The 14,700-nt window shown below is 42.0% G+C and overlaps 1 protein-coding gene across 8 annotated transcripts in view; it reads right to left on the minus strand.

Moving 5' to 3' along the window:
• Positions 1-629: 629 nt before the first annotated feature.
• The window catches only part of LOC144596649 (mitogen-activated protein kinase kinase kinase kinase 3-like), a 145,857-nt gene continuing 131,786 nt past the window's right edge, over positions 630-14,700 (minus strand). For all 8 annotated transcript variants that reach the window (XM_078405257.1, XM_078405258.1, XM_078405255.1 and 5 more), the window contains 7 exons: positions 12,876-12,979; positions 11,678-11,849; positions 10,070-10,138; positions 7,953-8,045; positions 3,762-3,832; positions 3,004-3,059; positions 630-2,244 (listed from right to left, as the gene is read on the minus strand). In XM_078405257.1, coding sequence (XP_078261383.1) covers positions 2,157-2,244; positions 3,004-3,059; positions 3,762-3,832; positions 7,953-8,045; positions 10,070-10,138; positions 11,678-11,849; positions 12,876-12,979 — 653 coding nt within the window. In that variant the 3' untranslated portion in view covers positions 630-2,156. The remainder of the gene's footprint in view (positions 2,245-3,003; positions 3,060-3,761; positions 3,833-7,952; positions 8,046-10,069; positions 10,139-11,677; positions 11,850-12,875; positions 12,980-14,700) is intronic.

Below are 14,700 nucleotides of genomic sequence, written 5' to 3' on the forward strand. Positions count from 1 at the left end.
GATAATGTAGAGCTACAGAATTGCAGATGCTGGTTCATTCACAAAAGGACACAAACTGCTGGAGTAACTGTCTCGGCACGTCAGGCAGCCTCTCTGGAGAACATGGATAGGTGATGTCTCAGGTCGGGAGCCTTCTTCAGACCTTCTATAGACTGTAAAAGGGTCCCGACCCTAAACGTCACCTATCAATGTTCTGCAGAGATGCTCCCTGATCCACCGAGTTACTCTCGCATTTTATTTTTGGTATAAACCAGCATCTGCCGTTCCTTTATATTACATGACGAGACCAAGTGGACCCGTTGGGCCCAAACCTCTCCTGCATTGGTGCAGCACCCTCTCCTAAACCTAAGGAGCAAGGTGACTGGGTTAGTGGTAGATAGTGTGTGAAATGCTGCCTAGAGGGCTGGGGGAGTGATACTGAAGAAGGGTCCCGACCCCAAACATCACCTGTCCCTTTCCCTCCACAGATGCTGCCTGACCCGCTGAGTTCCTCCGGCACCATGTGTTTTGCTCAAGTTTGTGATGTGTTTGTCAGTCTATAAGGACACCATTTTTAGCAAAAATGTAGCAAACATGGAGATTGTTTCTGCCAATAGACATTGAAAAGAACATAAATGTAACCCTCCAATGTAAACCCTTCAAGTTTATTTTACAGTATATACATAACCAGAAACAATAGAATGAATCATGTCAGTAATTTGGCTAATCAACATAAATCATAACTTTTGTTCCCAATGACCATAATCAAATAAAAACATGGAACTGTATAAAAAAAAAAAGTAAAATGCCTAACTGTGCAATTCCATTGATAATTTATACAAATATTAGATACTTTGAACTGAGTCTGAAGACAATCTCTAATATCAATAATGCTTTTGTACTGAGTGTTTCTCACAAAAAATAGTATCTACATGAGGTAGAAACACTTCACTAACTTGTGTTGTGTGTAATACAAGAGTTTAGGAAGAAATGCTGAAAAATGTAGTTGATTTGGCAGAGCGAGGCTTACACAAGGAAGTTTCCATTAATAACCTGAAATTGGATCTTTCAAACGCCTACCATTTAGAAAAGTTAAGTCTTTGTTTAATTACACAAGTTATTGGCAGTTGAAAATGTATAACTGGATGATATTAATGCAATGGTATAGTGTTACATCAAAAATTGTGTATAATTTTATGAACAACTTTCCGAAGATTTTTGCATGTTGGTACCATAGTTAGTTGAAGCTTTTTAGTGTTTCATTTCTCCATATACAAAAAAATACAATTGTATTTGCTTCTGAAGTCATGCCAACACTGGCAATTTGACTTAAGAGCAGAAAAATCTGTAATTTTTGCTCTGTAAAATGTAGATGTTACCAGGATGGTAAAAGTTTGCAAACTCAATCCAATTATTTTGTATCTTTAAACATGATATATAAAAGACATCAACAGCCATTAGATAGTGGCACTTTTCTGCTACTGTTGAAAATAGGACCATTAATTCCTAATGGATGTCCCATGGTTCATATATAACTAAGTGAGTAAATACATCACATTTTCTCAGCGTTACTGTGCAGACTTAATACCAGTGTACTTGCAAAAAAACTTAAAACCAACAGGCAAATGAAAAGTTTGGATTACAACCCTTCAAGATTATTCCAATTCATATCTAAATTACACTTTAAAATACAACAGTGTTAGTCAGATGATTACAAGGGTGTACTGCTAATTTCTTGCTGCAAAATATATACTAATCTCAACAGAATAAAGTAAAACCCAAATAATTCCTTAAAAGCAGTACCCAAATTAAGTTTTTGCAACATGCAAACCTTTACACATCTGTACAGTAAAGATACTTAACTGTACATCATTTGCACCACTATCTACATTAAGAGTTCAACTGTGCAACTTCAACAAGATGAAGTGGACACTGGAAAAACTACACATTTATGTACAAAGATTACATACGGTAAACCAAGCACTTGTGTAGCATTTTGAAATTAAGGTGGCTGTGGTTTTAACTGTCCACACGTTTCATGCCACAATAAATAAACCATTGATTTATTCTTTGTCTATGACGACGGTACTCTGACTTCTGATCAGTCTTAAATAATGCTGCAGAAACCAGTCATGAACTTTCCTTGTGCACTCCCATGCAAAACAATACGGTGCCAATCAATAGCTGTTTTCATGGCCAGCCAGGATGTACAGGTTACTATTGGCAGTTGGATCGTCTGTTGGTCTGCTTTCCAGCACCACAACTCTACAGGGAAATAAAAAAGTTCATAAAGTTTCTGAAATTAAATCCGCCTTTGTTCCCAGGCTTAACACGAAATAAAATCCCCTGCATGTTGAATTTACTTATCAACAATGGCATCCAGCACATAGTCAGAGCATCACAGGCATATCAGAGAGAAAGAGAGTGAGGAGGGGGGGGGGGGGGGGGTGGAGAGGGAGAGCTGGGGGGAGGGGAAGGGAGCTGAGAGAGAGAGAGAATAGAGGGAGGAGCTGAGAAAGAGAGGGAGAGCTGAGGAAGGTGAGGGAGAGGGAGAAGGGGAGAGAGAGGGAGAGGGAGGGAGAGGGGGAGAGAGAGGGAGAGAGAGAGGGAGGGGGGAGGAGGAGGGGAGAGGGAGGGAGAGATGGAGGAGGAGGGGAGAGGGAGGGAGGAGGGGAGAGGGGAGGAGGAGGGGAGAGAGGAGAGAGGGGAGAGGGGACAGAGATAGGGAGGGAGGGAGGGGTACTGAGGAGCAGAGGGGAACTGAAGGAGGGATGGGGAGCGGAGGGAGAGACGGGGAGCGGATGGAGTGGGAGGGGAGGGAATGCAGGTAAGGGGGAAAGAGAGGGAGAGAGGGACTGGTTGGGCGCGATTAAAATCTATATTTTATTTGAAAAAAGTTATAATCGATTCATATTTTACCCAATAATAAAATATCAGTAGTTTCAACATGATGTTCGTTGAAATTATTTAGTACAGAACAGGTGTTCCTGCAGTATTGGTACACAATGTCAGTAAACTACATACCTGTCAGAGCCTAAGAGCTTGAAGATTCTTGAATTATCGCATATTTCTTGTGTTATCTAGGAAAGAAATTTCAGCATTAACAGTAACATCTGTAATATACTAATTGGACCTCTATCTGCACAAAACCCATTTAACTGCTTATTCACTGCAGTTAAACTCCTGGCTCCGTCCAATTATTCTTAAAGTACAAAGTCTCGTTCTGTAATGCTTGTCATGTATCAAACTGTTAAGTGATATTTATGAGGTGACAAATATGAAAAAGTATTACTTTATTGTCTTCCAGTTAAGATAGGCTCAGATGGAAATACATCTACAGTGGTGCAGCTGAGAGTCACTACTTCACAGCACCTGCGTTTAATCCTGACCCCAGGTGCTGTCTGCACAGAGTTTGCACGTTCTCCCTGCAACAGCGTGGGTTTCCTCCGGGTGCTCCGGTTTCTCCTACATCCCAAAGACATGTGGGCTTGTAGGTTAATTGGCCCTCTGTAAAATTACCCCTAGTGTGTAGGGAGTGGATAGGAAAGTGGGATAACAGTGTGAACAGGTGATTGATGGTCGGCGTAGGCTTTGTGAGCTAAAGAGCCCGTTTCCATGAAGCAATCTGAATGGTAAACTAATAGTAATTGCAGGTGGGTCTTGAAAGTTTAATGATGTTACCAGAAGAACAAGGTGGTTGAGATTTCCACTGACATTTTGAAAAAATTACTTTTTGAAGTGGAAAGCAAGCAGGGTAGAGTATGAGAATGCGTTTCCATTACCTCATTTGATTTAAAACTTCTTCCCTGCATTCCATGTTTCCAGAAAGCAAGTACACTGTCCTGTAAACAAACTGACAAAGGGGGGATTCACACATTACTTTGCAGAATTCCAGGTTTTCAAAATTAAACAGTTTAAAATTGAAAGATTTATTTATAGTTAAGATTTCAGCAGGAAAAAAAACACATGGGCATACTTTATTTCAGAATTTGAAAGGCTGATCTTGTGCAATGTTATAAAATGTATTATGTATCAAAAAAATTAAACCATTTTCACTTTTGGATAAATGTAGACACCATAGTGGTTTGCTCTTTTCACTGCATTAGTTGCTTTCCATGTGCTGTACCAGAGTCACACAGCAGGGATACAGGCCCTTCGGCCCAACTCGTCCATGCCCACCATCTACACTAGTCCCACCAGCCCACATTTGGCTCATACCCTGCCTAGCCTTTCCTATCCGTGTACCTGTCAAAGTATCTTTTAAAAGCTGTTATAGTACATTCCTCAACTACCTCCTCTGGCACTTCGTTTCATATACCCACCACTCTTCTTGTGACAGTTGCCCCTCGGGCTCTTATTAAATCTTCCCCTCTCACCTTAAACCCGTGACCCATGTTTTTATATTCCATCACACTGGGTAAAAGACTGTGCATTCACCCTATTCCCCTCATGATTTTATACACCTCTTTAAGATCACCACTCAGCTTCTTAAGCTTCAAGGAATAAAGTCCTAACCTGACCAACCTCTCCCGATAGCTCAGGCCCTCGAGTTCTGGCAACATCGTTGTAAATCTTCTCTGCACTCTTTCCAGCTTATTGGCATCCTTCCGGTAGCAGAGAGACCAAAACTGAACACAGTACTCGAAGAGTTGCCTCAGCAACATCTTGTACAACTTTAATGTAATTCATTAGGATGCCAATGGAACATTGGGAACAGAAGCTAACCCGGTCAATGTGAAAGTCAGGCTTCGTCAAAGTGAATACACATTGCCGTGGACAACATTCTCACTTCACTGTTCACATAGCATTTTCACATTATCATCAAAAGGTGATTGGTCTGGAATGATTCAAAATATTAAAATTAAATCTCCAGATGGGCATTTGCGGCATCCATATTTTCCTTTGCTTTTTTGAGTCTAGGGACCCCCTATTGAGGGGCAGAGTCCGGTGGGGGAACCCCTCAAACAAAGGAAGGGAGATCACCCCACATGAGTGGCAAGGTTGTTTAGTTTAAATTTAGGTGCGAGCACGACTCAGTATGATGCTATTGAATGTATGGACACTGAGAATGTATGAAGAATTTTTGCACAGTTTTTGTTTTGTTTACATTTTTTAAAGTTTTGAATAATGTTTATTTTTTTAAATAAAAAAACTAAAATATTCTAAACAAAAGCTTTTGAAATAGAGGTTTGCCAAACAATGAAAAACTGCAGATGCTGAACATATATAGTTTAGATTGTGCTCAATTGTTCCACATGTTTCGAGGGATATGGGCCAAACGCAAGCAAAAGGAACCTGCTCAGAAAGGGCATCTTGGTTGGTTTGGGCTGGAGGGCCTGTGCGACTCTATAACAATAGGATAACTGAGTTGCTGAATAGAAGTCAGAAGTCAGAATAAATATATTAGCCAAGTAGGTATACACATGGTAAAACCATGATCTACACGATACACAACAGATAATTACAAATAAAACATTATAATACCAGAGCAAAAAGAGGCTACAGACATGTGTCGCTGTTGAGTAGAGCCCCCACTCGTGGGAAGAAGCTATCCCTATGTCTGGCAGTGGCGGTCAAAGAGTTCGTGGCCAGGGTGAGAGGGGTCAGAGATGATGTTACCCGTTCGCTACTGGCTCTTGCAGTGTACAGTTCATTAATGGGGGAAGGTTGCAGCCAACAACCCTCTCGGCTGCAGCCTCCTGACGTCATGCTTGGTGGCTGAGCCAAACCAGATCATGATGGAGAAGGTGAGGACAGACTCTATGATGGGAGTATAAAAGTGGACCATCACTGCCTGTGGCAGGTGCGTTTCCTCAGTTGCCACAGGAAGTACATCCTCTGTTGGGTCTTTTTGTCCGTGGAGTCGATGGTGGCCTCCCATTTAAGGTCCCTGGAGACGATGGGTCCAAGGAACTTAAATGACTCCACAATTATGACCGTAGTGTTGTTGATGATGAGTGAGGGGAGGGAAGGGGGAGCTCTCCTAAAGTCTATAATCAATTCCACTATCTTAAGAGCATTGAGCTCCAGGTTGTTGCGATGGCACCAGGATGCCAGCTGTATCACTTCCTGTCTGTAGGCAGATTCCTCCCCATCCTGGATCAGTCCAATCAGGGTCGTGTCATCCGCAAACTTGAGAAGCTTGACAGAGGAGTCTGTGGAGGTGCAGTTGTTGGTGTAGAGAGAGTAAAGGAGAGGGGAAAGTATGCAGGCCTTGCAGTGCTCCTATGCTGAGGGTCTGCGGGTCCGAGATGTACTTTCCCAGCCTCACATGTTGCTTCCTGTCTGTCAGGAAGTTAATGATCCACTGACAGAGGGGTTCAGGCACAGTCAACTGGGAGAGTTTGGTGTAGTAGGTTTGGCACAATGGTGTTGAATGCAGAACTAAAATCCACAAACAAAATCCTGGCGGTCTAGGTGTTGGAGGATGAAGTGCAGGCCTAGGTTGACTACATCATCCACTGATCTATTGGCTCGGTATACAAACTGCAAGGGGTCCAGCAGGGGGTTTGTGATACTTTTCAGGTGGGCCAGCACGTGTTTCAAGTGTTTTCATGATTACAGAGGTCAGTGCGACAGGCATGTAGTCATCAAGACCAGTAATCCTTGGCTTTGTAGGTCTTCAACTTCTTTTTGAGTCCATCATCAATGTTTCAAATAGCAGAAGTGTCCATGTCGCGGGGCTGGAAACTGGAAGTGTCCTGAGCTAATTCTGCTACCACCATCATCTACTGTACAAGTGATGGCTCCCACTTGGCTTTTTAGGTACAGGAACAATAGTGGAAACTTGGAAGCTGGCAGGGACAGTGCAGTTTTGCAGGGACCGATTGAAAATGTCTGTGTAGACTGGTGCCAGTTGTTCGGCACAGAGCTTGAGGGTAAAGGGAGAAACATTGTCTGGCCCTGGATATTTCCAACTATTCTGTCTCCTGAATAGCTTTTTCACCACCTCAATTTCTATTGTTAGTGATGGAGAAGTGGCCAAACTGATGTCACTGTAGACCTGACCTGAATAATTTCGTAAGTCATACGTAACACAAAGGAGCAGAATTAAGCCATTCGGCCCATCGAGTCTGCTCTGCCATTCAATCATGGCCAATCTGCTTTTCCCTCTCAACCCCATCCTCCTGCCTTCTCCCCGTAACCTTTGATGCCCTTACTAATCAAGAACCTAGCAATCTCCACTTTATAAATACCCAATGACTTGGCCTCCACAGCCATCTGTGACAATGAATTCCAGATTCACCATCTTCAGGCTAAAGAAATTCCTCCTCATCTCCATTCTAAAGGTGTGTCCTTTTATTCCGAGGCTGTGCCCTCTGGACCTAAACTCTCTCACAACTGAAAACATGCATTCCACATTCACTTCATCTAGGCCTTTCATTATTTTATAATTTTCAATGAGATACCCCCCTCATCTTTCTAAATTCCAGTGAGAACAGACCCAGAGCATCAAAGCATCCTTATACATTAACCCATTTATGAGCGTTTGATGGCAGGTGGATTTCTGAAGGCACTATCCAAAACAAGGGAATCCAAAATTAATTCTTAATTTTCTCTACAGAATCATTGTAATCGTTTCTATAGCTTCCTCCGGCACCTCATTCCAGATGCAGACTCCTCTGCTCCAAAGATAAAAGTCCCAGCTTATCCAACCTCTCCCTGTAACTCAAGACCACAAGCCCACGGAATTTCCATGCAGAAGACTGAGTTTAAGGGCATGTTTGTTGCAGGAATGAAAATTATATTTCATATTTAGTGTGGTGCTCAAAAGTGAAAATAGTAATATTAAAATGAGTAAACAAAATTTGTGAATAGGTCTAAGCAATGTTTTTTGATTAAAATGATTCATCCATTAACAATGGAATATGATAGAGGTTCCACATTTACTTTTACTCCACGATGCGTGGAGCCCCATTTAAGTGCAAACAGTCACCTTTCGCACAAAGGATTAAAGGGAATCTCTTTCTTACCTATTGACTCAATCTGAAATGTGAACGTCAGCTCAGAAGAAAGTTTTCTGCTGGATTTCAATCTGCCTCGAAGATTTACAATCTTTAAGCATCCTGCAAGGTTGAAATAACAGAATAGCATAAGGATCTGAATAATGTTGTTACATTTACTTCCAAAGATAACAGAAGGGTAAAAAACAATTGCATTGGCACGTGGATGTGCATGAATCATGTGCAGGCAGAAGAGATTCAGCATGGACATTGTGGGCCGATGGGCCTCTTTATTGTTCTATGTTCTAAATACCTGCAAAAAACGTATTCCTGCCAATTAGGTTTAAGTTTATTACTGTCATGTGAAAAACTACAGTGAAAAGTTTTGTTTTGAGTGCTCTCCAATCAAAGCACAGCACTCAGGGCGTCAAAGTGGTGCAGCGGGTAGAGCAGCTGCCTCACAGTGCCAGAGACCCAGATTTGATCCTGACCTCGGGTGCTGTCTGTGTGGAGTTTGCATGTTCTCCCCGTGACCCGTATGGGTTTCCTCTGAGTGCTCTGGTTTCCTCCCACATCCCAAAGGCATGCAGGTTTGTAGATTAATTGTCTTCTGTAAATTGTCCCTAGTGCATAGGACGTGAAACTGGGATAATATGGAACTAGTGTCACACTATTTCGAAGTATTCTTCAGGGAAGTTCAAAATAAATGTTTCTTGTACATATTCCAAAATATTTCACCAATTTTGCACTATTAGATATCCAAGGAATGCTTTGGGAACAGTAGTTAGAGAAATAGACAGATTTTTAAATAAAATACAAAACTTCAAAGATCATAAAGTGAAAGACTGAGTTGGTGAAAGAGGATTACAATCCTGTTTTTGAACTTCAGGCTTGGATCCAACTTTATGTAGTACAATGCACAGCTGGTGGAGCTGCTGGCTCACAGACCCTGCGGCAAGGTTTGATCCTGACCAGATACTATCTACGTGCAGGTTGCACGTTTTCCATGTGACCGTGTGGAATTCCTCCCATATTGCAAAGACTTGGTAGGTTAGTTGGTCACTGAACTGCCTCTGGTGTGTGGTAGGCGAATGGTAGAATCTGTGTGGAGCTGATGGGAATAAACTGGTGTCGCTGTTTGCTGAACGTAAATGGGTGCTTCATGGTCAGCAGAGACCTGATGGTCTGAAGGGCCTGTTTCTGTGCAGTACGAGGCCGAGACTCAGTTACGCAAGCTAGTTGGATGAAAGGTCTCTCACTTTAGAATGAGTATCCTGCATGATGTTAATCTGGGCAGTCTCAGAACAGCATGAAGAATTTCTTTAGTCAGAGGGTGGTGAATCTGTGGAATTGATTGCCACAGACGGTTGTGGAGGCCAAGTCAATGGATATTTTTAAGACGGGAATTGACAGGTTCTTAATTTAGTAAGGGTGTCAGGAGTTATGGGGCGAAGGCAGGAGAATGGGGATGAGAGGGAAAAATAGATCAGCCATGATTGAATGGCGAAGTAGATTTGATGGGCCGAATGGCCTCATTTTGCTCCCAGAACCTATGAACATCTGTTAGCGAGATCAATAGAACAATATTAGCTGGAGGCACAAGGAACTGCAGATGCTGGAATCTTGAGCAAAACACAAAGTACGGGAGGAACTCAGCAGTTCAGGAAACATCTGTGGAGGGAATGAACAGATGATGCTTGTTGGGATCTGAAACATCAGTCTGAAGAAGGGTCCCAACCCGAAACATCGTCTGTCCATTCCCTCCAAATATGCTGCCTGACCCATTGAGTTCTTCCTGCATTTGGTGTTTTGAACAATACTAACTACAAACTGGCACAAAGACTTTGCTTAGACACGGCACTCCATGGGACACTGGGAGTTAAGTAAAACTACTGAACTATATTATTTTGATATAGTTTTAGTTGGTCAAAAGTTTCTTGATGGCAAATGATTGCCTGCAGTAGATCCTGATCACAGAATTCATAAAATCACATATATCATTTGAACTTTCATATCTGCAGTACCAATACGCTCAAAAATGTTTACATTAAATAAAAATGCTTGCTTTGTTTTTCCATATAATACATGCATTAAGGGAAAAGTTAAAAACAAACTCAATTTAAAATGAGTTTGCTTTGGAAACTTACGGTCCATGCACACTATTATCGTATCTCTTTCAAGCTGAGTCACATGGATGACATTTGCTTGTGGTGTATCTGTGAAAAGCATTATCAAAACATTAAATAACAACAGTATTGTTATTTCTTTGAAGCATTTAACTTCCATGAGAAACAGACTAATAATGGCATCACCCAAGCTTCCCTGTGCAATTTTGATCTTTAAAACTGAGATTTTATTAATGCGCAATGTTACTTTTAAAAATAATTAACATTTAAACTGTGCCAATAATTTAAATCAAACCAACATACTATTATAGTTAAAACAGTAAAAGTAAACTTTCTAATATCAAATCTGAATCTTAAATACAACAAAGCGTGGAGTGTGAAGTCATGCATTTTGGTATTTTGCTGCATTAGAAGGAGACGGGGAAGAGAGTGGAGCGACGCAGATCTCGCTGGCTCTGGGAGAGAGGGAGAAGGGAGAGAGAGAGAGAGGGAGGTAGCAGACCCCACAAGAGGTGGCGTTCCTTCACCAGACCCTCCGACACCCTCCCCGCGCTCCCGCTCTCACCCGCTGCTCCCTCTACCCCGACTCTCTCCCCCATCCCCCCCCCCCACTCTCTCTCCCCCCCACCCCCTCCACCCCTTTCTCTCTCCCCCAGTGGTGGTCACTGTATTTTTTCTGTTTAATAAATAATTGTATACCTATATTCCAATATTTCAAGCTCTTTTTAAAAATTGAATACTGTTTATTTGTTGCCATATAAACTTAATGTAAACTAACCTAATCTAATTTAACCTAGTTTAACCTTTCCTAATCTAATCTAATCTAACATAACCTAATCTAAACTATTTTGAGTTCATTAAATTTATAAAACTCACACTTCTTTATTTTTTCCTACTGCCCGCAAAAATGTGCCAAATATATAATGTGGCCCTCATGTTGAAAGGTTTGGAGGCTCTTGGTCTAGAGTATTATCTGAACTTTGGCCGACAATATCAAAGCCTTTGTAGAAACAGTAACCACAGACACTGCTTTACAGGAAAAAAAGACACAAAGTGCTGCAGTAATTCAGCAGGTCAGGTAGCATCTCTGGAGAGTGTGGATATGTGACGTTTCAGGTTGGGACCCTTCTGTTGCCTATCCATGATCTCCAGAGATGCTGCCTGACCCACCGAGTTTTTTTTCTATCCAAAAATAAACTTTATTCAGAATAATAAAAAATAAAAACAAAACAAGAACTGCGCAAAACCTCTTCCCACATTCTCAGTGGCCATACATACATTCATTCGGATTGTATTTGATAGCGTTCATTAAACTATCCTTATACTCGGCACCCTTGCCACTCATGTGGCCTCTGGGGTGATATCCCTTCCCTTGTTTGAGGGATGTCTTCACCACACTCTGCCCCCAATGTCCAACAAAGAAAGGATCCTGGACTGTGATCCTGCCTCAAAGCCTTGGCATTGTCCGCACCAAGCTTCAGTGCGTCCCTCAGCACGTACTCCTGCAGTCTGGAATGGCCAGACCCTCTGAGTTACTCCAGCACTTGTCTTTATTTCCCCCCAAATTCTTTGTACACAGGATAACGACATCCATATTTCTTTATGTCAAACTATCCCGAGCTGACATACCTGTCTCAGTGAACCAAGAAGAAGTAGAATTTGGATTGACCGTCTCGAACCGCACAACTTGGTTAAGTTCTGTCCCTTTACTGACGGCAACACAGAGCAGCGGGTATTCCTGTTCAGGAACCACCAGCAGTTCAAACACTTTCAGCGGATGCGGCAGAGGAAAATCAACATTCTAGGGTGAAAACAAACATAAAATACATTCTTTATCCACAGATGTGCCACTCTCAGTTCAAGGTTGTACAATTTGCATTTCCTTACAGTTGATGGAATTAAGTTTAGTCTAGAGATACAGCATGGAAACAGGCCCTTTGGCCCACCATCGATCACCCGTTCACACTATTTCTATGTTATCCCACTTTCGCATTCACTCCCTACACACTAGGGGCAATTTGTAAGTGGCAGAGTCCAATTAACCTACAAACCTGCAGGGTTTCCTGCAACCCTTTGGGATGTTGGAGGAAACCAGGGCACTGGACGAAACTGACCTGGTGACGGGGAGAATATGCAAGCTCCACGCAGACAGCACCCAATGTCAGGATCGAAGCCTGGTCCCTTGCGCTGTGGGGCAGCAACTCCACCAACTGTGCCACTATGCCTCCCTCAAGATTAAAATTAATTGAATTTATTGGTGAAAAGGGAAATTGATGGGGTGGCAGAGTGGCGCAGCTAGTAGAGCCGCTGCTTCACAGCGCCAGAGACTCGGGTTCGATCCTGACCTCAAGTGCTGTACGTGTGGAGTTTGTATGTTCTCCCTGTGACCACGTGGGTTTTCTCTGAGTGCTCCGGTTTCTTCCCACATTGCAAAAACATGCGTGTGTGTAGCTAAATTGGCCTCTGTAAATTGCCTCCACTGTGTAGGGAGTGGATGAGAATGTGGGATAACATAGAACTAGTGCGAACGGGTGATCGATGGTCTTGGTGGGCCGAAGAGCCTGTTTCCATATTGCATCTTTCAATGGATCAATGAAAAAGAGGCTACAGAGACTGCCGAAGGTTCCTAATTACTTGATGTAAAAATGCTATTTTATACAACATATGAAAGTACATCCATAAAAATAATAATCCATCCAAGTCTCGGTTAGATACTCACATTGCATTCCCCTTCCCATATTCAATGGTATTTGACAGGGGCATTCAAAAACCAGAGGCCAGACTGGGAGAGTCCCGTGAGCGGCAGTATTGGGTGATATCCACTTACTTTGATCAACATGAACTTCTGCATTTGTTCCACCCACTCCAACAAAATGATGCTGGACTGCAGCGCTCCACAGAGGTACTTGTGTCCTGTGTATGGGTTCCTCACTGCAACAAATAATATGCGATAGGAGTTTCCATTAAACAGTTTAGTGCATACATAATCAACTAATATAACACTGCGTCAGAGATCTTATCACTGCCTTGTTTAAAGCATCAAACAGTATAACTAGAAAGATTTCAATAAAACAATATGCAGATGTCATTCATGAAGTTAGGGACTCAAACACAGATAGCTAATAGGCAGTGTGTGAGGCAGGAGGCAGAAAAGGGAAACACTCAGACCCAATATGTAGGAGAGAAAGAAGTGAAAAGAAATAAACTGAGAATAAGAAATGATGGGTCCCTTAAATGTGTATATTTTAATGCTAGGAGCATTGTAAGAAAGGTGGATGAGCTTAGAGCCTGGATTGACATCTGGAAGTATGATGTTGTGGCGATCAGTGAAACATGGTTGCAGGAGGGTTGCGATTGGCAATTAAATATTCCAGGATTTCATTGTTTCAGATGTGATAGAATCGGAGGGGCAAGAGGTGGGGGTGTTGCATTGCTTGTCAGGGAGGATATCACAGCAGTGCTTTGGCAGGACAGACTAGAAGGCTTGATTAGGGAGGCTGTTTGGGTGGAACTCAGAAATGAGAAAGGTTTAGCAACACTTATAGGGGTGTATTATAGACTGGCAAATAGGGAACGAGAATTGGAAGAGCAAATATGTAAGGAGATAGCAGATATTAGTAGTAAGCACAGAGTAGTGATTGTGGGTGATTTCAATTTTCCGTATATAGACTGGGAATCACATTCTGTTAAAGGACTGGATGGTTTGGAGTTTGTAAAATGTGTGCAGGATAGTTTTTTGCAGCAATACGTAGAGGTACCTACCAGAGAAGGGGCAGTGTTGGACCTCCTGTTAGGAAATGAGACGGGTCAGGTGACAGAGGTATGTGTTGAGGAGCACTTTGGGTCTAGTGATCACAATGCCATTAGTTTCAATATAATTATGGAGAAGGTCAAATCTGGACCAAGGGTTGAGATTTTGGATTGGAGAAAGGCTAATTTTGAGGAAATGAGAAAGGATTTTAAAGGAGTGAAATGGAACTTTTTGTTTTATGAAAAGGATATAATAGAGAAATGGAGGATATTTAAAGGTGAAATTTTGAGAGTACAGAGTCTTTATGTCCCTGTTCGGTGGAAAGGAAAGAATAATAATTTGAAAGAGCCGTGGTTTTCCAGGGAAATTGGACACTTGGTTCGGAAAAAGAGGGAGATATAAATAAATATAAGCGGCAGGGAGTAAATGAGGTTCTTGAGGAATATAAAGAATGTAAAAGGAATCTTAAGAAGGAAATTAGAAAAGCGAAAAAAAGATATGAGGCTGCTTTGGCAAGTAATGTAAAAGTAAACCCCAAGGGGTTCTACAGATATGTCAATAGCAAAAGGATAGCGAGGGATAAAATTGGTCCATTAGAGAGTCAGAGTGGACAGCTATGTGCTGAGCCGGAAGAAATGGGGGAGATATTAAACAATTTCTTTTCTTCGGTATTCACCGAGGAGAAGGATATTGAATTATGTGAGGTAAGCGAAACAAGTAGAGTAGTGATGGAAATTATGAGGATTAAAGAAGAGGAGGTACGGACACTTTTGAAAAATATAAAAGTGGATAAGTCTCCAGGTCATGATAGGATATTCCCTAGGACATTGAGGGAAGTTAGTGCAGAAATAGCAGGGGCTATGACGGAAATATTTCAAACGTCATTAGAAACGGGGATGGT

The sequence above is a fragment of the Rhinoraja longicauda genome, chromosome 9, assembly GCF_053455715.1.
Source record: "Rhinoraja longicauda isolate Sanriku21f chromosome 9, sRhiLon1.1, whole genome shotgun sequence".
Lineage (NCBI taxonomy): Eukaryota > Metazoa > Chordata > Chondrichthyes > Rajiformes > Arhynchobatidae > Rhinoraja > Rhinoraja longicauda.